At 40.4% G+C, this 23,476-nt stretch overlaps 1 protein-coding gene across 1 annotated transcript; it reads right to left on the bottom strand.

Moving 5' to 3' along the window:
• Positions 1-8,053: 8,053 nt before the first annotated feature.
• Positions 8,054-23,456, bottom strand: LOC140951396 (uncharacterized). Its single transcript, XM_073400640.1, has 9 exons — positions 23,034-23,456; positions 18,734-18,876; positions 17,692-17,841; positions 16,885-16,940; positions 15,682-15,832; positions 14,542-14,669; positions 13,195-13,426; positions 11,277-12,120; positions 8,054-9,972 (listed from the first exon to the last, which is right to left on the bottom strand). The coding sequence occupies exons 1-9, from the start codon at positions 23,265-23,267 to the stop codon at positions 9,124-9,126; spliced, it is 2,787 nt and encodes a 928-aa protein (XP_073256741.1). The 5' UTR covers positions 23,268-23,456; the 3' UTR covers positions 8,054-9,123.
• Between the last annotated feature and the right edge of the window lie 20 nt (positions 23,457-23,476).

Here is a 23,476-nt window from a genome sequence, read left to right as displayed (position 1 = left end):
TTTTCACGTGCAAATGGTAATTACTCCCAGATATCCGCCTCGTAGAGGCGTCACCGTCATAGGAGTAGGGGTGGTAAGAAACTTGGGAACATTGTACGTTTTTGGGAAACTGCCCACCTACCCCTCCCTTAAGCCAATCTTAACACTTGCTTCTCACTTAGGGCAAAATGTTGGCTTAGGGGAGTGGTAGGTGGGCAGTATAACGATGGTGGGTAAAGAGTAGGGACTCAGGCCCAAACTCGAGTGACCCCGCCACCAACATGTTAGGGATCTTCCAATAAACCCGTATCAGTATCATCTCAGAAACTCTCCCAGTATTTGGTCAAGATGGTAAGCTTTTCTTGTGTTCTTCACCTGTTTGTGTGGTTTGCCCTTGTTCACTACTATGAATAGTTTTTCTTCCATTGGCAACTGCAGGACAGCAGTTTGCACTCATGAACAGTTAAGTGTAGTCCTTTACAGAATATTACAAGTTAAACCGCTCCCAGTGGAGCGAATCATAAGCTACAATCATGGACAAAAGTCTTGAGACACTTTTGCGTTTCTGGGGCGTTTTCCAATTCACACAGGTCCAACGCCTCCTCTCACCCCACAAACAATGTTGGACGCGTGTATCCAGAATTTTTTCCGAGTTTCATCCTTGTATAGGGTGGGGGGGAGGGAGAACTGCAAGAGAATTTCGAAAAGGATGCACTGTTTTAAGAGCGAACCGAGAAATGACAGAAAAATATGAATATCGCAGTACTGTCCCAAGGACTTTTGCCCAGGATTGTAGGTTGTTTTATCTGTATATAAGCTGCTGTCGCGCGGTAGATCGAGCATGGTACGCGCGTTTGCCTCTCTTGCCAACCTTTTTCTATTCAGAAACCGGCTCCGCGACTGCGACATTAAAAAAAGAAACTTTATAACCCTGGAACTGGCAAATAAAAATAGCCTTGTTTATTTTTGGTTTCCTCTCAGGCCTCTCTAACAAACATTGCAGTCCGTTCATCGGATGCGGCATGCAACAATCCGTGTCTTCATCAAGAGAGAATAATCATTCTCACTTGGTTAGCCTGTGAGCAAGCTCTCCTATTTGGGCAAGGGAAGCGAGCCTCGCGAGAACGCGCGAGCGAGGGGCAAGGAAAGAGCCAATTGCATTTCCCTTCGTCTGGGCGAAGGACAAATGAAATTTTATGAGACATCGTTGCAAGCTCTCCTTTCCTCTGCCCCTCGCGGCTTCGCCGCTCGTTCGCGCGTTCTCGCGAGACTCGTTTCACTCACCCAAATAGGAGAGCTTGCTCGCAGGCTATCTCTTGGTCTTCATGCATCGCGTCATTACAAATGGATCTACGGAGCACTGACAATTTTTAACGGTTTTGGCTGCATTTTTAACAACTGCCATTTTGATACTTGTACAATATCAAAAAACAATTTTTTCGGCCCTTCGGGCCTCAGTTTGGTCTAAAAATAAGGAGGGAGCGGGCCCCTCGGGCTCCTTCCCTGGATCCGCTCACTGAATAATGCATATTTTTCAGTTGCTCTTCTGAGGAGAACAAAATAAAAACTGATATAGATGGCAATTGCGAGTAATTATTCTGAAAAGTACGTCTGAAGGCAGGTGTAGTGCACTGAAACCATCAACTGACCTTGTAAGACCAACGAATTCTTCCTTCGCTGAATTGCGCAGTATCTGTAGTATACGGTGTTCTTTATTTTACTACCTCGCACTTCTGTTTTACTTGGCATACTTTCATCACACATTTTCAGAACAAATAATGTTTTAACGGAACCTCTTAGGGAGGCAAGTAAATAAAATAGAATTTAACGATACGGCGATCTCGTGTTTTATTAATTAGTGCTCGAATGATGGACCGCGGCGAAATAATCATTGTAATGTGTCGATTAAATAAAGGTTGATTTGTGGTGGGCTGCTGAGTGCAAGAGGAAGTTTAAATTAACAAAAAAGTTGCCGAATTCAGCAATATTTTGTTAACCATGGTTGGTATACAAAGTAATGGGAAAAAAACTTATGAGCAAGACAATTACTGTATTTGAGGCTTTTCATTTAAATGTTTCGCAAAACAAGGTGGGTCGCCAGACCGCAATAAGTCGAGGTAAGAATACTCTTCGCTTGACTGCGTTGCAGCCGGCCCACTCATCGTCCAGACCATTGGTATAGGCGCTGTAAACAGGCGGTTTAGAGTGTCTGCGACGCAGGTTAATTCTTCACCGGAGTAACCTGCAAGCCGAACTGATATTTTCCAAATATATGTTTTTGCCGCTTCGTCAGAGGAGACATCCATGAAGTAAAGCAATTTGTGAAAGGTTAGTTATATACAGCCAACTTTCGCCTTGCGGACACCCCGCTATAACGAACACCTACTTAAAACGTACATTAGCTTATAAATCCACGGCAAAAACAAATTACAGACGTTTGACTGAAATAAACTACATTAACTTGAGGTCCCTACAGTGTCCACTATAAAGGGACTTGACTTTATACTAACGAAGAACGACAGTGGACCTTCAGATCTTTTCATGTGACAGATGTAAGTTGTTTCAAGTAGACTGTTGTTTCTCTCCTCCTTACTATGTTAATGAAAAGTGTTTGAATACAAGAATTGGCCGAGCTGAAAATAACTTGGGTCCTCTTCATATATTCATCAGTGAGAAATACGTGATAGTTTGCACGAACGTAGAAAAACTATGACTTTGAAAGTTCCTCTTTGACCACTCGCTGTTCGGCATCAAAAGTTTTTTTTGGATAAAAACCTTAGAGCCTAGTTTCTTAAAAATACAATGAAAGCTCGATCTAACGAAGTCGTCGGCAAAACGAACAATCAGTTTTTTTCCCCAGTAAAGCCTGGCTCTTATATGCTGCTGATGTATCTGCGAAGTAACCGCTGGTACCACCTGGGCTACTTCTCGGACGAATGAGAATGTGCGCCGCTGGCACCTGGAGCCATCGCAGAGCTTTACTGCCGGCATGCCTGCGAAGTTGAACTTGAGACAACTTCGCACTTCACAAGACTGGGATGGCCAATGCTGCCGGCCACTTCTGTTCTCATTTCGGAACAGTACCCCTGGCAGTACCGGCGGTCATGTCGCAGGTGCATCGGCGGCATATGAGAACCAGGCTTAACAGGAAAATAACGGAATCTCGTTATAGCGAACACATCAGTTTCGAAGCTGAGTTTTCGACCTCAAAATTAATGACATGGCTCAAACAACACTTGAAATATTTTAGAAACAAGAAATGTCACCGCTTACAAAATTTCGGCGGGAATAAGATTGCAGGGCACGATGAGAAGATTGGGTGTAATACCGTCTAACATATACAATGGTTTTTCTGTATTTTGATTGGCTATATTTTGTATGGTCTGGTATAAAAGAAGGTTTAAGATAAACGATGCAGTATCTTTTCCGATCTCAATGTGGATATTTCCTGGTCTTAGAAGGGTTAAATGGGTGTCATTTTCATGAAACTCTGAATCAAGAAACTCTAAATGATCATTTATTTCTCATGACTTAGGTGAACGAGTGGGTCGAGTGCCGACGTTATTAGCTTAAGTGTATACCACCCCAAATTAGTTTTTGACTAGAATAAAAATAGAAAAGTTGTAATAAACGATGCCGCAGATTGTTTTTTGGATTAATCTGAATTTTTTACCAATTCAAATTCGTCCTCGTATGTTCAAGATGTCGATAAAACGCGAAATTAGATGATTAGCGTCTTTTAGTCGTGCAGTGACGGCAAAGAAATGTACAAAAAGGCCTGATGCAAGTGCGAAGTTGTTGTTTTGCTAACCTAAACGCTACGCTCTAGCAGCTCTACGCTTTGCCCTTGACTAGCAGTCGCAGCGGGGAGGAGCTAAGAACAATGCCTCAAAATACGTCACTCGACCCCGGGCAATATCTACTCGGCCCTCTGACCAAAATCGGCGAAAAAAGGCAAATTTAATACTTTTCAACCATGCATGGAGACCGCTGGTTTCATTTGATTCACACGAATCATACCTCATTTTAAAGCTAAAAGCGGGTAGAATTCGTCATTTTTTTCTTATTTGGGGTGATATGCACTTTAAATATTCAGCTGAAAATTAAATATTTATTTCCCTCAGCTTTTAGTAAACCAATTCATCCTAATCTCCCCTCACGCGCCGCTGATATTTCCATAGGTGAAACAAGGCTTTACACTTCAGCTTTCAATTTGGGACGGTATCTGAAAACTGACTTTAAGTTGAGGTGAGTGTCTTATGAGGAATTGTTGTTAACGTATCTTCATTACTGATATTTATATAAAAAGGAACTAACATTAATCTTCTTTGTTCACGTCCTTGTTTTTCTTTTCTAACCAACCAAACTTTATTCGATTGTTTCTTCAGGTACACGAGCAACAGAAGGAAAAAAAAACAATTAAAAGTGTGAAGCTTAAAGAAAACAAGCCATGATACTTTCTTCATTCGAGTGCATCACCTGGTTTGCTGTAATCCTTACGGTGTCTGTTGCTATAGTAACAGTGAACCTTCTATCAATCGTTCTTTTTATAAAAAACCGCAGTCTTCGCACTCGTGCCATGTACCTAGTTAGTAAACCTGACCGTAGCTGATATTTTTGTCGGAGGATTTTCTAACTTTTATCTATTTGATTACCTACTCACATACAGATGCGATATTGCGAAAATGAACTTATCCCCGCAACTGTCAAAAATAATTGTCTTTTTCTACTTTTGGTTTCCTCTGACTGCTCTTACAAACCTTGCAGTAATTTCATTAAATCGGATGCATGCAACAATTCGTCCCTTGAGACATCGTCTCATCAAAACTTGGGTCAGCGGGGTAACAATTGCAGGTGTCTGGGTTTTAGCCACAATATTTTCAAGTGCCATTTTAATACTTAATAACTATGGGAAAGAAAGGACATATCATTTTTACGTATGGCAATCATACTGTTGTTTGAGTCTATTTGTTATCTGTGTTTCTTACTCTTGCATTGTTCTTAAGTTTTTGTGTGGAGCCCATCCTCCGCACCATGGTGCAGCCAGCAGACAAAGGAAATTGACCATAACATTATTCATAATGACCATCGTATCTTTACTGATGTGGCTACCATTTGCGGTTGCTAGTTTTCTTTATTTTCAATCCAGTTTGAAATTTCTTTCTCTCCAGGAATCATTTCGTTTGGAGTATTCTTTAAAGATTCTATATTTTATGAACTCGCTTGTCAATCCCATCGTTTACGCGATAAGAATGCCAGAGTTCAGGAAAGCTCTCTTGTTGTTATTCAAATGTCAACAACGACGAAATAACAATATTATTCCTCTTCATGCCCTTTAATGTACTTTGTTAAACACTTTTTAATGTCCGTATACCTTAAATGCAAGGTACATAAGAAGTAAGATTCGCCCTCTTAAAAAAGGTGGAGCTCATTAATGCGTACTTTTATTGCCAACTTAAGTTCGATAAAAAGATCGTAAATATTTGTTGTGTGGTTAAATTTTTTCCTTGGTTTAAATTTTATTTTCCTTTGTTTAAAACTTTGAGTATCAATCATACATTATCATACCCCAAAACGACGGAAAATAAAATTTAAACCAATAATAAAATATTGAACCACAACATATGCATGGTATCATGTCAGATACTATAATTAAATGTAGGCTAGTTTCGTTATCATTTCTTCACGTTTAAAAATATAAAAGGAATCGTTTTCATTTCTTATCTAGGAATTAGTCATATTACACAAAGCTTCAATGTAAGTACTTTTTTTAAACTTTTTGAATTAGTACTACGATTGTGGTCATTAGCAAACTGTATCAGTATGTATAAATAGTAGAGCGCTAAGCAGAGGTGTTTACTTTATGCCTTAATTTGTTATTTTACATTGTGATATCTACTTAATCTGGCTTGCTTTTACGGTAAAATTCCTGTACCAGTAATATTTGCTTATTTACAGAATTCAATAAAGTTAGTTTTTAAACATGATTTCTTTACGTTGTTATCCTTGGCTGGTAGATCACCAGGAATGGGGGGGAGAAACGCTAAAATGGGAACGAGAGACTTGTCTTAATCAAGTTCGGAAAATGTCAGTAAAAGACTTTGGTTTTCTGCAACAAAGTGGTTTTTTCCACGCAAATTTTACCAGAAAATTTGTAAGAAGGTTGTTTTCCCTCGTCTTATGGTCAACGATATTTGTGTATCGCGTGTCAGACTTGTTTAAGGCTTAGGCTGAAAAACACGTTGCAGTACGCGTTTTAAAAGCATGCTGCAAAATGTTTGTATTTAGTAAAAGATCATCGATTACTACTTCCTTTTCTTTCATTAAACAGTAGTAAGGGATGAGAATCAAAGAAAGAATTGTTTTAACACGATAGCAACACATGAATACGAAACAATTTCAGGTCAGTGTCTGTTCAAAAGATGAGTTGCATAGTGCACTTTGATTTGCAGCACTTTTCACTCCTTGGTTCGATGGGTTTTCTAAACTTATCCTTTGAGGGTATTTGCTCAGAAAATACATAGGTTATTAGATGACGAGTGACTCTCTAAGGCTCAAAGTGATTTTATTGACTGACTTTATCGCTCACATGAGATGAAGAGCACAAAACAGGAAACCCAGCGTCGGCTCTCTCCCAAATGCTCGACTGAAGCTTGACTTGGTTTCAGTCGTATAAAACTGAATTCTAATAGATTCATAATCTAAGAAATGAGTTCGGCAACGCATTAGCACAACGTCTTAACAAATTTAAAGGTGCGGTCAATCTAATCAATCTAAAGATAGACAAGCCTGTGAAAACTTTGTGGCACATTGGCCAAATGATATTGCAGTGTCAGGTTTTTCAAATCATCAACATTCCAATGTTGAAAACCCTTGTCAACTCAAGTCTTACTTGTAGTAAAACGGTTGTTACTGCTGCCTCCCGTGTCAAAAACATAAATTCCAAAAACGTAAATTCCAGTTTCCCCTCTCGGGTAACCAAAAGTAAAACTCGTCTGATGGCAGTTCTTTGGCCTAAGTAACAACGAAACTTAGTAAACTCAAAAAATCTCTTCATATTACGTTTGGTCTTGTCCAGCCGCCAAAATACCGACACTTCGCTCACCAAACAGACCACAAATATACTTTCCTTGCGAGGGGAATACTTGTATGTCAAAAGATACCGTAAAATATCGAAAATAAGCCCGTTCTTGTATAAGCCCCTCCAAATATAAGCCTCCCAAACTCGTAACGCAAAAACCCTCCGTTAAATCACCCCTCCAAATATAAGCCCCCCGGGGGCTTGTACTTGGAAAATTGCCCTCAAATACAAAGTAAAAAAAAATTTACTTCCAACTACAAGGTTAGCCCAATCGATTTCGAAACGCAAATTTCCTTCCGTAGATAAGCCCCTCCGAGTATAAGCCCCTCCAAAAATAAGCTCCTCAAAATATAAGCCCCCCGGGGGGCTTGTACTTGGAAAATTGCCCTTAAATACAAAGTAAAACAAAGCCAAAACGGTAAATTTACTTCCAACTATAAGGCAAGCCCAATGGATTTTGAAACGCAAATTTCCCTCCGTAGGTAAGCCTCTCCGAATATAAGCCCCTCCAAAAATAATCCCCTCAAAAAGGGCCTTTGAAAAATATAAGCCCCGGTGCTTATTTTCGGAATTTTACGGTAATAGTTAATACCAATAATATCTATGAGATGAATAAAGAAAGACTCATGTTTCCAGGGGTAATGTATGTGAAAGATCGTAGTAATCGTATTGTTACAACCGTGGGACAAAAAAACAAGCTTGAATCGCCGATAGAATTCAAACTTTATCTACGAAACGTCAAACACAGTTGGGGAAGGGTACTGTACACTAAGCGACAGAGAGACTTCAGAATAACAAGGCCATTTACTGGATTCATGTGTGACTGGACCGGTTGAGCGCTTGTATCATCAGTAATTTTGAGCCCGAGAGTGCTGTGAAATGTTCTACCTTTCTTCATTTATCCGACCACAGAGAACGCTGGCAGTAATGTCTAGCCAGTGTATGGTTGCTTTCTTTCAATTATGAAAATACAGAAAAGAAGAGGAACCGAAGCACATTATAACAGTTTTATTCCAAAAGCAGTATTTCATAACGGCGTCTCTGAAAATATCATTTGTTTTTCTGAAGGAAGGAATATATTATTATAATGATAAAAATTTCCTCGAGATGGAGACAAAAATTTTCATTGTTGCAACTTGCATATTAATTGTTTTTAAAATAAAATCAGGATTTTAAAAGTTCTTAAACTAGCCTCGTAACTTTGACTAGTCGAAGTTCTTCGGCGCATGAACCCTTATAAATACGAAAAAAAATTTCTTCAGTTTTCTATAATATCTTTCGCAAGAAATTTTATAAAATTCCAGATAAAACGGTGTGACTTTTCCGTTACTCTATGGACCTAGCAGTTTATATAGAGGTGGGGGACCCCACATAGGTGAGGTAACATGTGGCAGGTCAATCCACCTATCATGTCATGATGTAATCAAATTGAACTGAGAGATTATATGGACCGAGGTGGGTTACCTCACCTACCCAGGGTCCCCCACCTCCATGTAAACAGGCCCTAAGTTATTCATGATCCTACAGTAGCAGGATCCCTAGCCATAATCATATTTAGGCCAGGTTTACACAAGATCGAGGAGAACTTCCCAGAGTTATTGTATTAAGAGTATTGGGGTTGGCAGGCAACGTTTACACTGGTTATAAATCTGAGAACATTCATTCGAATGCTATGTATCACTTGACTTTCCGGATTCAAAATCTCCTAAAAAGTGACCAAACCGAGGTCCACCGAGGCGTAGGGGTAGTAAGAAACTTGGGAACATTATACGTTTCTGGGAAACTGCCCACCTACCCCTCCCTTACGTCAACGTTAGCACTTGCTTCTCACTTAGGGCAAAGTTTTGGCTTAGGGGAGTGGTAGTTGGGCAGTATAACGATTCGAAATTTGTCAGTATGGTCATAACATTGGAACCACTAGAATTATCCGTAATAGAAATGAAAAGTAGCATTGTAGGGGGGTCCCTAAGGAAAGATTCGACTACGTATAATTATGTCATGCTATTGTATATCCACCACGTAGCAATTCAAATGATTTCCTCTAAAGAATCGCGCCTTGTACGTCAATCACCTGCAGTCTCTTGAGAAGAGTCACACGTGGTATCATGTAAGTGACGTTGTAAATTCTTGGCGTCTTCGTGTCTTGACAAAGAATCACTCTTCGCTATCAATGGGACAGTGTCTTCATTTGTTCCCTTCCTTCGCCTTCGAATGCCTCTGACTTCTACTTTCGGAGAGTTTGATTCACTGCGTGATGTTGTTGATAAAACCTGCGGCATCTGAGATAAGGTATCTTTCACCCTGCAGCTTATCTTCAGCCCAGGATTTCTTTTTTCCTTAACTCGTTCTACAGCGGCATTCTCCTGTATTAACGATATTTTAACGTCATCTAAGGGCGAATCGCTTTTGCGTCCCATGAGCGTGGTGGGGGGTAACCGTGATCTTAACAAGTGACCTTTGACCGGTTCAGATCTGTCTTGAACTTCCATAAGCTTGCCTAAAGTGTTGTTTATGCTTTTAAGCAATTCTTTTCCCCCCGAAGTTGCAACAGTTTTCCTTCGCTGTTTACTTTTCTCGCTAGATTTAGGTGAGCAACGAAATTTTTTTCCCGAGAGCCCAGGCTTAGCATCAAGTCCATTGCACTGAGCCACGTGATCAGTAAGTGATTTGTCTTCTTTATCACGTGACACGTCTCCTATGTTCTCTTCGTCCTGCGCCTTAATGGCCGTTAACTGGCAGCACAAACCGTAAGGCGGTAGCGAGTGTCTGTTCTTTCGTTTTGTTTCCGTAGAAGATGACGACGATAAAAAACTGAAGGGATTAGTGACGGGATGTCCTTGCTGGCTAGTTCCGAGGTTCCTGGGGGGAAAGAAGGTTTGCGGAAGTGAAAACCTTCTGGGGCTTAACTTAGCCTGTAAAGATAAAAAAAAAATGTGAATAAGTTGTCGATTCTTCACAGTTTAATTAAAGACATGTAGAGCGAAAAAACCTATTCACCCGATAGCTTACCTTTACTTCCTCTGCTGGTTGCAGTTTAATTTATGTTTTGTAGGATGGTTTTTTACCCTGGGTACAAGAGATTTTTTTCTCGCGTGCAGCACGATTTTTCGGTCTCGGTCGCAGGCCGAAACCACGAGCGGGGAAGCCGCGAGAAAAAAAACCTCTGATACAGAGCGATGCCATTTACTGTTCTCGTTAAACTTTGAGCTTCTCCTGCGGTTCATGGTAAGGGCCTCTTGATTGAGACCGGAGACCACGCGTGAAAAGTCTCTGGCGACTAGGGTTATCGTAGTGGTTCTTATTTATAGTTGGGCAGATAAAATTCTAACAATTAAGGTGCGCGCTTTTAAATGAAAACTATCGAAAAGTAAGTCTGAGTGGTTATCTAACTGGGCTTCTGATCTAAGATGGTTCCAGCTTTTGAGTCTGTGATGAATGACGAAGAGTAACCATAATTAAGGCTAACTGTCACTTGCAGCCCGCTTACCACTACAAATGGTTGGATACCAACATGTTTCAGCAGGGGAGGGGAGGGGGGGCGGGGGTAAAGGGTAGGGGTTCAGGCCCAAACTCGAGTGAAAGCACCACCATGCTAGGGGCCTTCCAATAGACCCGTTGCTCTGGACGGTAAGCTTTTCTTGTGTTCTTCACCTGTTTGTGTGGTTTGACCTTGTTCACTACTAAGAATAGATTTTCTTCCGTTGGCAACTGCAGGACAGTAATTTGCATTTGTGAACAGTTCAGCGTAGTCCATCACAGAATATTAAAAGTTAAACCGCTCCCAGTGGAGCAAATCATAAGCTACAATCATAGACAAACGTCTTGGGACACTTTTGCGTTGCTGGGGCGTTTTCCAATTCACACAGGTCCAACCCCTCCCCTCACCCCACAAACAATGTTGGACACGTGTATCCAGAATTTTTTCCGAGCTTCAACTTTGTATAGGGTGGGGGGAGGGAGAACTGTAAGTTAGAGAATTTCGAAAAGGATGCACTGTTTTACGAGGGAACCGAGAAATGACAGAAAAATATGAATACTGCAGTACTGTCCCAAGGACTTTTGACCATTATTGTAGGTTGTTTTATCTGTATATAGGCTCCTGTGACGCGGACGATCGAGCATGATACGCGCGTTTGCCTCTCTTGCTCACACATAACATGTTCGCCCCAGATATCATCCCGAGGGACTGCTAGAAGATTATTCTATATGTAACTACCTTCTCTGCTGCCGAATCCTGTTTTTTATGCTGCAGTGGAATCGAAATAACCTTGGAATTAAAGACAGAAACTTTGCCGACTTTAGATGGTGTACTAGGAACTGCATTTCTTGGTGATTTTTGTGTTCTGTTGTCCTTGGTTAGAGCGGGCATTGCCTCTGAAAATCGAGGAGATCCCGTCTTATCCTTCTTTCCATTTTCTTCATTTTCTCGTCCACCGCGTTCATTTAACTTCACGGCTGAAGCGTCTTTCAGTTCGTCTCCAGTCGCTTTGCTTTCGACCGAAATATGCGACAAGTTCAGTGACAGGCTACGACCTTTGACCGCCATGACCTCAACAGACGAATAATTACAAGAGTCCTTTCTGGATATTTCAATTCCCGCATTGCTGAAAATGTTACAAGTTTCTGGCTTGTCAGGGTGTTCTGTCTCGTTTTCAAGTTTGGCGGAGTCAGCATCACCCATTGATCCGTTTTTGCCTTCTGGAAGTTTTTCGTTTGGTGCTGACAGATTTTCTGAACTCGCAGAGGATAGGCGATTGCGGTTCAGTAGAACGCCTAACTTCGTAGAGTCCGATTTTTTGTGTCCGTTTTGTGTTTTTTCTTCGTTAGCGTTAAAATCACAAACCACCGCTGTAGCTACAGTACATTCATGCCTCTTTTTTACTATATTTTTATTTTCCTTTTCTTGTGGAGTTCCACAGGAATCCTTAGATATAACTGACTCGGAGTTTGCTGAGGTTATTTCAGCGTTAGCCATCAGTTTAACTTTTTCTGGGTGTCTTATGTAGTATTTTTTCAGTTTCCTCTGCAGAAGATGGTATACTGTTGCTGTTGGGGTAGACCTGCAATGAGGACAGAAACAAAACACATGGCTGTTGTATGCAATCTTTATTATCAGGATGGGCTAACAAGGGTGAAAACAGGGTGTAAATGAAAAAAATAAAGTGCATTCCTTAAGCGTCCGCTTATAATCCCTGGGCTTACACATCCTCGCAAGGGGTTTTAGGAGGGTTTATAAACGAAGGGGTTAATATCCGAGGGGGTTTACACATCTTCGTAAGGGGTTTTAGGAGAGCTTATAAACGTAGGGGCTTATATCCCAGGGGGTTTATATATCTTCGTAAGGGGTTTTAGGAGAGCTTATAAACGAAGGGGTTTATATCCGGGGGGGGTGGGTTATTTTATACATCTCCGTAAGGGGTTTTAAGAGAGCTTATAAGCAGAGGGGCTTATATCCCAGGGGGGTTTACACATCTTAGTAAGGGGTTTTAGGAGGGCTTATAAACGGAGAGGCTTATATCCGAGGGGGTTTACACATCTTTGTAAGGGGTTTTAGGAGGGCTCACAAACGGAGGGACTTATATCCGAGGGGGTTTATACATCCTCATAAGGAGTTTTAGAAGGGCTTATAAACGGAGAGGCTTATATCCCAGGGGGGCTTATAACCCGAATAGAAAAAAACGCTTCAATCAAGCTAAAGTAGTGCTGATCAAAATACGTTTTGCATTTACTGATTTTTTCTGGTTTTTAATTATGCTTCAAAACTTCATAATAAATCGAATTCATTTCAATGTAAGCTAGAGGGGGACTCATATCCAGGGAGGCTTATAATCGCTTGTATATTTTTGTTTTTAATTTGGCCTTGCATGCGAATACAGCCCTTTTTAGAAATCTTTAAGAGAGATCAAATTCGTTTATATACTGGGCGAAACCGCGCTTTCAGCTCATACGTTTCTGGCGTAGACAAAGAGCTTCTTTTGAATACCTTATTACACCTACCAGAGGAAAGGGGATTTACGGAATAATACCTTCGTCGAGTAAAACCTGTTAACGATCAACGGTGATACCGAGTGAATATCCCGAATTCAAGAGATACTCACGCACTATTACGACACAATATCAAGCCCCTGATATACCTGTTTAGCGTCACAGCGTCAATGACTTCCTTCTGATTAAAGTCCATTTTCTCTGTCATGTGCCTGAGGATGTTCTTGTCCATTTCCTCCTCCCGCGGGTAGTTCGGGAAGACAACTGGCTTAACGGGACCATCAAACCCCTTGCGAAGCCATTCATGATTAAGCGCCTCAACCAGCGTGATCCTTTGCTCGCGGTTAAAGGTGAGAAAACGCCGAATAAGGTCCTTACATGCTATTAAAAAAATAGTAATATCAGAGTTAAAGAAAGTAATAATGATATGGTCGATGTTCTCCTTGCGAGACCACTCTCGCGGGCAACACCGGCTCTTGTTACGATCAGCATTGTGATAGCTTGTTGGAACTTTGTCTTTGTACTTAAGAGCACTTGTAAGCAACTGTTCCCGAAGTCGACCACTACTGTGAAATAATGAGCAGGCCTTTTCCTTTCTTTTTAAGTTCTCGTGAGCGACGACTCAGTTACGACTTTAATAAAAGCATTAACTTCTTGCAAGAGAGAATAATTGGACAGTCTGGCCCTTGGGATATGCGAATTTCACCAAAGTTATTTTTAGCAATTAAACACTTGAAATTAATCGGAAGATGGTATCCGGAAAGATCCGCAAACTCTCTTGGTGTCTCACCGTTACAATATTCTGCATTAATTACCTTCAGGCAGTCGCTTCTGAGCTTGATGACGTTTCAAACAATCGATTAAAATGCGCGGACGTCCCAGGAATAAGACATCCGTGTAAGTACAAACTCTAAAAATAACTTTAGTAAAATCCTTGCCAACGCCCTAAGATTTCGTCTCTGTCTCATTAGTCTCTCTTGCTTGTTGATCATGGAGCGATTTTCGTATGACCTTGAAATATGGTTTTGGTAAGTGTTCGTTATTTGTTTTATCAGCCAATGGATGAAAAGATCAAAACATGGACTCTTTGTTTTCCCGCCAAAGAATCCCTAATGTGGAGAAGGCATTGTTCGATTGGCCAATCGTGTTGCGGTATGACGTCAAAGCGAAGTATCGGTTGAATTCTGGAAAGTTCTCGGGCATGAAATATTTTCACGCAAGCTTTCGCTTAACCAACCAAAAGCCACGCTCTTTTGTACCCTTTCGATAAACCAATCAAATCGCTCTATTGTCGTTCGTTTGTTGCTTCTGTTTTGTTCGCGTGTTTTCATTTCAAGGTCATATGAAAATCACTCTATTTACTTAAGCAATGCTTATGACTTTCAGTTGGAATTGTGGCATATACTTTTGTCCAAAAAACCCTTTCAATTATCGAAAAGGTTTCTTCAACTTGGGGAAACACTGCTGCTCTTTCTTATTAAGCCAAAAGAACTTACAAGCTGACAGATGATCAGGAATGGGATTCATGTCGTTTGTCTTCATTTTGTTGTAAAGTGTAGTGATGTGGAAGGGCTCGGCTGTGTATGGTAACTTTCCTGTCAGCATCGCAAACATGTTTACTCCTCTGAAAAAGAAAACAGGAAAATATAGAATTTGTTGATAAATTATATCCCGGCTTTTCTTCGAAGACCAGCGAGCCCCTCTTCTTTCCTGCAGTCGCCATGTTTAAATTGAAAGCTGATTGGGCTGAGAAGTAAGGGTTGTGACAATGTAACATCGACCCAGAGGAGGTTTTGTGTCCAGCGGTTTTAGTGAAAACAAGGGTTTGTGGGGGTTGCTCAGTCTCGCGGGATCACAAACCTCCCTAAGGTCGATCTTATTTTGTATTTACCAGTAGTAAGTGCGATCAATCAGTGGGGTGGGATTAAGGAAAAAAAAAGGTCAAGTTTCGGCGAGGGGGAGGAGAAGAGGGGTGGAAAATGTGTCCCGTCTATCCCGTCCCCTCCCCTTTTACCGGTCTTCTATGATTCGTTCATCGCGACCTGCGAACAAATTCTAGTGCTGGCCCATCCCTTCCCCTCTCCAAAAAAGCGTCTGCACTGCAACCTTAGTTTAAATGAGTTTAGAATCTTCTATCAAAATCATCTCAACGTTTCCTTTACTGCATTGAAGCTTTTTGACAACTTTTTCAACTTTGACCGCGCTCAAGCGCAGTGCTTCCACTCTTTCTATTGAACATATTAGAAAGTTTTTTGATCGACCTGGCAACATGACCCAAGAAATGCTCAAATGATGATGAAAAAATAAACATATTCAACAGATCAAGTCAAGACTTCTACTTTTAACGATGTTTGTTTTTTTTTACCAAGTTGCGACTAATCGCCGGGAAATCTCCAAGGGTGGACAAGCATAGAGTTATTACTTTCCCTGGCAGGAAAAACTCGTACAAGTCGTAGAAATCGCAGAAATCACGGTAATCAAAGATCACGTAGTGCTTCCGAGGACTTTCAACTGACTTATCTCGATACTTTGGCAACGTTGTGATGATGGTACTACACCCCTGCATAATCTGGGGTGATACCAGATGCTTAACAACAAAGTAAAAGAAAATCAACAGCGAGGAATCGTTCACGTACATACTCCATACGTCCACTTCAGGTCCGTAAGGTTTGTGACCCAAGATTTCTGGAGCAGCGTATGCTGGTGAACCACATTGAGTCTTGAGAAATTCCCGAGTAGAATGACCATCAGACAATTGGGCGAACATCGTGTTACTGAGACCAAAATCTATTAGATAATATTAATACAAGTTATGAAACCTATTTCGTATATTGATAACGAGTATTGGACTTACAACATCTATACTAGACAATAATAATAATAATAATAATATTTAATACTTATATTGCGCTTTTTCTATAAAAATATACAAAAGCGCATTACAATATTATTAATAACTAAATTAAAACCAGTAAAATTACGCGGTAAAATTACAATATTACAATATTAACATTACAATATTAAAAAAATAAAAATAATAAAAATAAAAAATAAATAAATAAATAATCTAACTAAAAGCCTTTTTAAATAAATATGTTTTAACAGAGCGTTTAAAAGAGTCGATTGATGTTTCCTGTCTAATTGGCAGAGGAAGACTGTTCCATAAAAAGGGGGCAGCCATCGATAACGCGCGATCTCCCAAAGTCTTCTTCGTTCTTTCTAACAATATACCATTATTGTTACGGCGTAGTTGGTAACGTGAGACCGGTAAGACAGAGACAAGATCCTTAAGATAGCTAGGCGCAACACCGTGAAGAATCTTAAATGTAACAAGGAGAATCTTAAAATCTACGCGCAAGCGCACTGGTAGCCAGTGGAGTTCTCTTAGCAAAGGAGTAACGTGACAATACTTAGGTGCACAGTAAACCAATCGAGCACTGGCATTCAATCCTCTACGTGTTTCGCCAAAGGGCGCGAAGCCCGGGGGAAAGGCCAATAGTAGTAAAGGAAGAGAAAATAAGGGGGAAAATCATGTGAGCACTCTGTGAACAGCCCTCTGCGAGCCCACTGTGAGCCCTCCTGAACAGTAACGTTCTAAAAGCTGTTTTAAACTTGGCAAGAGAAGTACCGATTTTTAGTTTAAACCGTCGGAGCAGCCACAGCAAAGGAACATTCACTATTATCTTTCAGGAAGGAAAGGCAAGAGGTAGTTCACTCATTCTAATTTTTCGCGCCTCTGGTATCCAGGAAACTGAACCACATTCCTCCGCCGTCTGGCCATTTTTTGTTTTAATTTATTGTGCGCAGTTCTAAATACAACCAAATACCTTAAGAATTACCTATAATTTTGATGTTGTAGTCGTCGTCCAGGAGCAAATTTTCAACTTTCAAGTCCCTGAAGAACAAAAAATTTAAAATTACAACCTACAACCTGTGTTACATTATTTCCCCAAAGTTTTTGCAGCTACGTGTTAGCTTGCCGGCGAGTTCGCGTATGTTAACCGGCTCACTGCTTGATCCGTTTCTGACTTGTTTCCTTGCCAGAGACTTCGTGGGAACGTCCGTAAGCGTGAGTAGCTATTAGTTACCAGTTGTCGTCGTCGTCATTCCCCAATCAAACAGAAAATGCTCACCCCTCGTGATTCGAAATCGGGACAAACATTTCCATTACCCTTAATACCCATATTACCAGTCGTTTTCTGCGCCTGCGCTCTTTCTCGCGCACTACGGATGGATCTTAGGCAAGGCGGACAGAAACCGGACCCAGTCAACAGTTAGAAATCGGGCTTACCATCCCACCTGCCCTTATCAATTTTTTCTTGGCAACATGTTTTCATGGAAAAGTGCAACTTCCAACAAACTGATAAGAGACGTTTGACCCTAGCAGTTTTTCTCGATTCTCTTTGTGTCCTAGTCAGCTCTCTGATTTTGGAATTGGTAGGTCTGAGTTCAATTCAAGGCGCGTTCAAAGACCACAGCCTGGATTGGTTTCTCGATATAATTCCGATTCCTAGACCATGCTGTTAATGGCCAACTGGCTTTCCTACCGCCAGTTGGGAAGGTTTCCAATATTTGTTTGTCATGTTGTTTATCACTATCCATGGAAATGCTATTACAGAGACGTTTTACACGTCTTTCTATCTTACCTGTGAAGTATCCCTCCCTGATGAAGATAACGCACTGCAGAAACAGTTTGTCGAATGAACTTTCTAACCTCCACCTCACCAAGCTTTCTGCGGTAACAGATGTAATCCATAAGATCTCCCCCAGCTGCTAACTCTGTGATCAGGTAATACCTGTACATTGGAGCGATATACACAGTACCTTAATGCACAGGCAAGCCTTCGGGCAGGCTCACTTGTGCGAGTTCGGTTAAAAGTTTGCTCAAACAAAAGCACAAGCGAGCCTGCTCACAGGATATGCACCGGTTGTAGCTCAAACCAGTCAAGCTAACCCTTGAGGGTGCAGAGCCAGCAATTAAAGCCGGCGAGAAGAATAGAAGACTTTTCCTCCCGCGCTGGTTGCTCTGACGTTAAAATTCTCTTCAAACAAAAGCACAAGCGAGCCTGCTCACAGGCTATGAACTTGTTGTAGCTCGAACCAGTCAAGCTAACACTTAAGAGTAGATAAGCTAAGGCTGAATGAATAATTAATCTCCAAGCAGCGTGTCAGGATATGGAAGCGCCCGGCACACTTCTTCATTAACACGCCGTCTCTTTTCTATTTTATCTTTAAAGTAGCTCCTGAGGCAACAACAGCGTCTCAAACTGGGTACTAAATGTACTGCCTACCTTGCGGAATTGCTTTTGCGCGTATGAGAGTTTTGGCGGCGAAGCCTTCATTCTGGCATCGGCTAAAATTAGACTCACAAATAAGATATTTATCATATTCCGTAACGGTTATTACAACTTCATGTATAGTCCATGGCGTTTTTTCGGTAGTTGCCTGGTAACGCAAATCAACCTCCTGAATGCCCATGCACGCATGTGCCGGGCGGGGGGACCTGGGAACAGGGGCTGACTGGCCGAAAACTCTAGCAGAAGAATGCTGATCGAATATTTTGTCGAAAACAAAGATGTGTGGGTGAGTGAGTGAGTGACAAAACAGTAAAATAAATAATAGTAACCAACCGAAACGACATATCTTCCTTAATATGAAATTTACCTTTCTGGTTACAAAATTACTAACCTGTGTTCTGTTTCCACTACTTCAAGCAGCTGAACAATATTGGGATGTCGAATCATCTGCATAATTTTCGCCTCTCGACGCATATTTCGAGCCACGTACTTATCTTGGTGCGCTTGCTTCTTATCTATGATCTTTACAGCCACCTACGAAACACGCGGGAAAGAGTTATCCACAGGCAACGTACTGCCTTAAACAAAGCTTAGCCCTTCTTATGCCCGTTTCTCTACCTATAAGGCCTCTACCGAATGCCCCCATCTAGGAAGGACACTACGCGCCGGCCCGGCCCCATCACACATCCTTGAGGACATCAAAGTGACACAATGGAGTGTCAGCATTATAGAGATGTCAGTATTATCAGAGTAGTAGAAATTTATGAAGCTTGGGGTTTATAGCATCTGTTTCACGTTTCATAAAAAAGGTGTCCGTATCATAAAATATAGGAATTGTATGAATGGGGGATCAAAGAACTTGGGATTGTGTGAAAAAGCCTGTTAGATAGCCTCTGCTCCTAGTGACAATTTTTTGATCTACTTTGGCTTCATCCCGTCGTACCCCCACTCCCCCAGCAATGTTGTGGCCAAAAAAGTACTCATTTCCACCCATCGTCCTCGAAAATCAACTTTGTTTGGAGTGGGAGGGCAGGGGAGGGGTCGCTAGTTTTACTAATATCACCGGAAAGTTCCCAACACTTTTGACCTCCACTGTAGTCCAGATTCCCTACCACTGAGCTACAAGAGACTGGCGATAAATTTTGCTCGAAGTACATTTGTTTTGAATGAGAAATTGTAACGAGAGCTTTATCTGGTATTTGGGTCTTTTTTCAAGTGAAACATATCTTAGTATAGGTAATTGCGGGTAATTGTTGCAGAGGAGAATAAGTTGACACTCCCTTTGCAGTGCTTAGTTCTCTCAGAATAACTGATGCTGATCACTCCAAAACCTCTCCTAACTTGAAAAAGATACTTGCGTTCCAGTTAATTCCCCTTGTATTTTTTTAGGAAAATGGTGAAAGAAAGGATTACCTTAACCACTCGAGGCGATCGCTTCAAGTCAGTTTAGTCATTCTGATCAATTTATTTTAGCTGTTTAATTCTGTTATTTCACTGCTCTTGTACCGTTAACCTGGTCACCTCACTTTGCTCAACAGGTACTTCTCCTGTCACGAATTCAGTGTGAAACAGGTGATTTGTGATTGCATGGTTTCTACACGTTAAAGCTCAGTGTTTACACATGAGGATATTGCATGGTTTTATGTTTCAACCATGATTCACCCTTACCTTGACTTTTGGCCGAAAATTTACAGGAAATTACTTCTATCTTTGTTTCTAACGATTCTTAGCTGTTCCCGAGTAGATCCATGCAGTTGATGTTTCTTATTAATTTAAGATATAAGAGATTGGGAGAACAGGGACAAGGGGGAGCCCATGGCTACATCATCCAAGTGGTCGTAGAAAGCACCTTTGAATAGGAAGTGAGTTTCTTTGGTAACAAACTCCAAAAGCCGTTTTAGCTCATTTTTGTTAAGTTTCAACCCTGTATTACCCTCAGTAATATCCTTGACGACGAGGTTGATACACTCTGCTGCCATTTTGAATTATTTAAATGTATTCTATGTTACTTAAAACTAGTATAAATCGAGGTATAAATTAAGGGATGCTTAGGAAGCAAGAAATTAGCAAAATGTCAGATTTTGAGAGAAATGAACACTGTTAAAAATTTATTTCAGCATCTGCCTTTTGGTCATATTAAGCTCATGTTTTTTCGCAAACTAGTCACTAACAAGCCTGGATTTCATTAAAAGTTACAATAACTTTGATGATTAAGTTAAATTAAGTTTAATTTAATAATTCAATCAGTAAAATAGAAATAACACATACTTTTTGGAGAAAATGCAAATTTTGAAAATCATGGCTGTCAAAACTCGGTTACCATGGTAACATAAATATTGACCTACACGTCACAACGACATTAAAATGTTCCCAGATAAATTTTAGGAAAATTTGGTCCTAGCTTGAACGGTTGTGAAGTTATTCAACTTTATATATAGCGAGGGGGCACCTCAAAACTCCCCCGGTCTGAATAGGGTTATGCGGGTATAAAGCGGGGATTGGTTACACGTGGGTTAAAAAGATAAGTTTGCTGGTCACCACAGGTGGTATGGGTTGCTGGTCAACTATAAAACTAAGGTGCGGTGACGAATAAAAGCAGTAAAAGAAGAATAAGCCCTATTCCGCTTTTGCTGAAGAAGATCGTGAAAGTCCTCATAAAAAAGTTCCTCCAACACTTTTTCATATAATTTCTCCCAGAGGACGTGTATTAAGTGCACGTACATTTGCAGTACTCCATGGTATTGAGAATGAGTGGAATCCTAACATTTCAATACTCACCACCTCAGCTTGAAACCGCATATCGCAATATATACTCCACATGATCACATAAATTGAGTACCGAGGCGAGTTAGAGCCATAACTGACATAATTCTACTACATTCTACTAACTGCACGAAACTCGGTAAATTCCTAAGCCCTAGAGTACTTAAGAGAATTCGTATGCCGTTTATAAAGCCTAAAAGCTCTTGAGAAGAACAACATTGTTGAATTTACTTTTAGTACTGATCATCATCTATCGCTTTGAACGGTACAAAAAGAGGGGCAATATCAAACAGCTTCCAGAAAGGCCCGGTAGAACTCAGCTTTCAGTGCTAACAAGTATTCAGTCGGTCTGTCAAAGTTTTTGAAGAGTTAAAACGTGTTAAACTTGTAATAGTTGGAACATTTTCTTACTTAAAACTTCCCCTAGGGTTTTAAATTACTGTTAATATGATTACCATTATATTTCTATATTTTCTTCGTTTTTGGTTATTCTTATTTACGATGTTTTAAAAAGAACATAAACACTTGTCAATAGCCCAGTATGTTGCAATGGGGTTGCTTGAATTAGATAATCTTTACGAAGCATCGCCATGTTCTCACTACACGCAACAAAGTTGTTGCGATCACTCAGATAAATAAATTGCTCAACGATCAGAAATGATCGGAAATGATATTTTCCTCATTCCACCACATCCAATACAGAATACAGGGAATGAAATAATATCATTATATAGATCCTGAACAACTCTTCCGCAGTTGCACAATTTTCCGCTGTTTTTGATTTAATTTGATAGCGAATTTTATATCGCTGAAATCGCCCAAAAACAAAAAGAGAAAGCTAAAACACTCAGGTATGCGAAATAATCCTATGGAATTTTAAAAAGAAGAAACCCAATATTACGAACAGTAATTAAATTGTACTTTTGTTCAATAGAAAAGTCAACACCATCTAAGGCTTTTCACCGTAAAATGCTTTTGTTTAAATAAAACAGTTTTATGTACATAGTTTATGGCTTTCTGTTATTGAAAGAGAAACCCACTGGAATAACATAAACGAAGGCAGGCTAACATGATTGGCGCGCCAAAAATCTCAACTAAAAATATCACCCACGGAGTTATCTAATCCTCTGTTACAACAGCGGTGATTCAGTTTGCTCTCTACTCGCATGTTTTTTTTTTCCCCAAAGCTTCTTTAACTAGCAGCAGAAATCCTGACGTGAAAAATGGTTTAAGGTTAGCTTTATAAGCATATTCAAAGCGTGGTTAAGTAGCTACTCGTCAAAAACGGAAGTTGAAAAATCACCCTGAAATATGTGAGACTGATATATTGGTTTTATAAAATGGCGAACTATAAATCAAAATTGTGAACAAATTTGGATGTTTTTCGCGTGATAATACGTTTTTAATGGCTTAATTTCTTAATTTATGTAGCAGGGTAATGCGCACGAATACGTAAGTTGGAAAACTGCACTGGAAGAGGGCAAATTTGCAGACAATACGTTTTGGTAACTTGTGCGTGAGTAACGTGTAACGTATTTCCAAAAATGACTTAAAACAGCAAAAAAACATTGCGTGAAACATGCCATATCATAGGCTATGAACACAAATGAAATAATGACTGCTAATAATAATTTTCACGTACCTTGCACTCTAATTAAATTGGCGACAAACGCTAAGCCGGGCAGCTATGTGACAAATTTTTGTTGCCAAGGTTAGTTCAAGATAACGCTTTATTTTTACCTTGTATTAACGTTGAGTTCGGCAAATCATAAACAGCTCATTCCTTTCCACAGGACTGGGAAGTCTTCAGTGATGGTAAAACATTGCGTACTGTTCGAATGTTGCAAGGGAATGACCACGAGTCGACCTAATATATTTCACTGGATATTCGCGTCGCCAAAGGAGCCGTCCTTAGTTATATATCTTACCTTTTCTCCTGTCAGAACATGAAATCCTTGCTTTACCCTCGCAAACGATCCTTCCCCGATCGTCTTTCCAAGCAGGTAATTTCCGATACGCTTACATTTAAGATATCTTTGTAATTCTTCTTTTGGTACTTGAGCGACTCCCGCGGGCAGAAAACCATTAGCTCGCTCGCGAGATTCGTCATCCATTTTTGCTCTGTCCGCCGAAGAAGTTAAGCCATTCAATTCTGTTTTCATCTCATCTCGTTACAACAGACTCTAAAGACGCTACTGCTAAATGGCATGATTCGTAATTTCTTTTACAGCGCCTGTCATGTCCCGAAACGCTGTGAATAAACGAAATTTCAAAACAGCATGCACCTAGCACTACATGTAAAATGAGCTGAAGTTATTATTTGCCAAGTGTCAGAGTCTGACATTCAAAAAATTTGTAGCACTCAATATGA

This window comes from Porites lutea, chromosome 1 (genome assembly GCF_958299795.1).
Source record: "Porites lutea chromosome 1, jaPorLute2.1, whole genome shotgun sequence".
In the NCBI taxonomy this organism is placed as follows: Eukaryota; Metazoa; Cnidaria; class Anthozoa; order Scleractinia; family Poritidae; genus Porites; species Porites lutea.
The sequence above is the reverse complement of the archived record's forward strand: the minus strand, read 5'-3'. Positions and strand labels throughout refer to the sequence as shown.

What these genes read in the sequence shown, in the direction of transcription:
- LOC140951396 (XM_073400640.1), bottom strand. Translation starts at nt 23,267, where the DNA reads ATGAAAACAGAATTGAATGGCTTAACTTCTTCGGCGGACAGAGCAAAA. An exon ending in GTAGTGGAAACAGAACACAG is followed by an intron (nt 17,842 to 18,733) that starts GTTAGTAATTTT and finishes TCCAATGTACAG; the next exon opens with GTATTACCTGATCACAGAGT. An exon ending in AGGATTCGGCAGCAGAGAAG is followed by an intron (nt 9,973 to 11,276) that starts GTAGTTACATAT and finishes TTATCTTTACAG; the next exon opens with GCTAAGTTAAGCCCCAGAAG.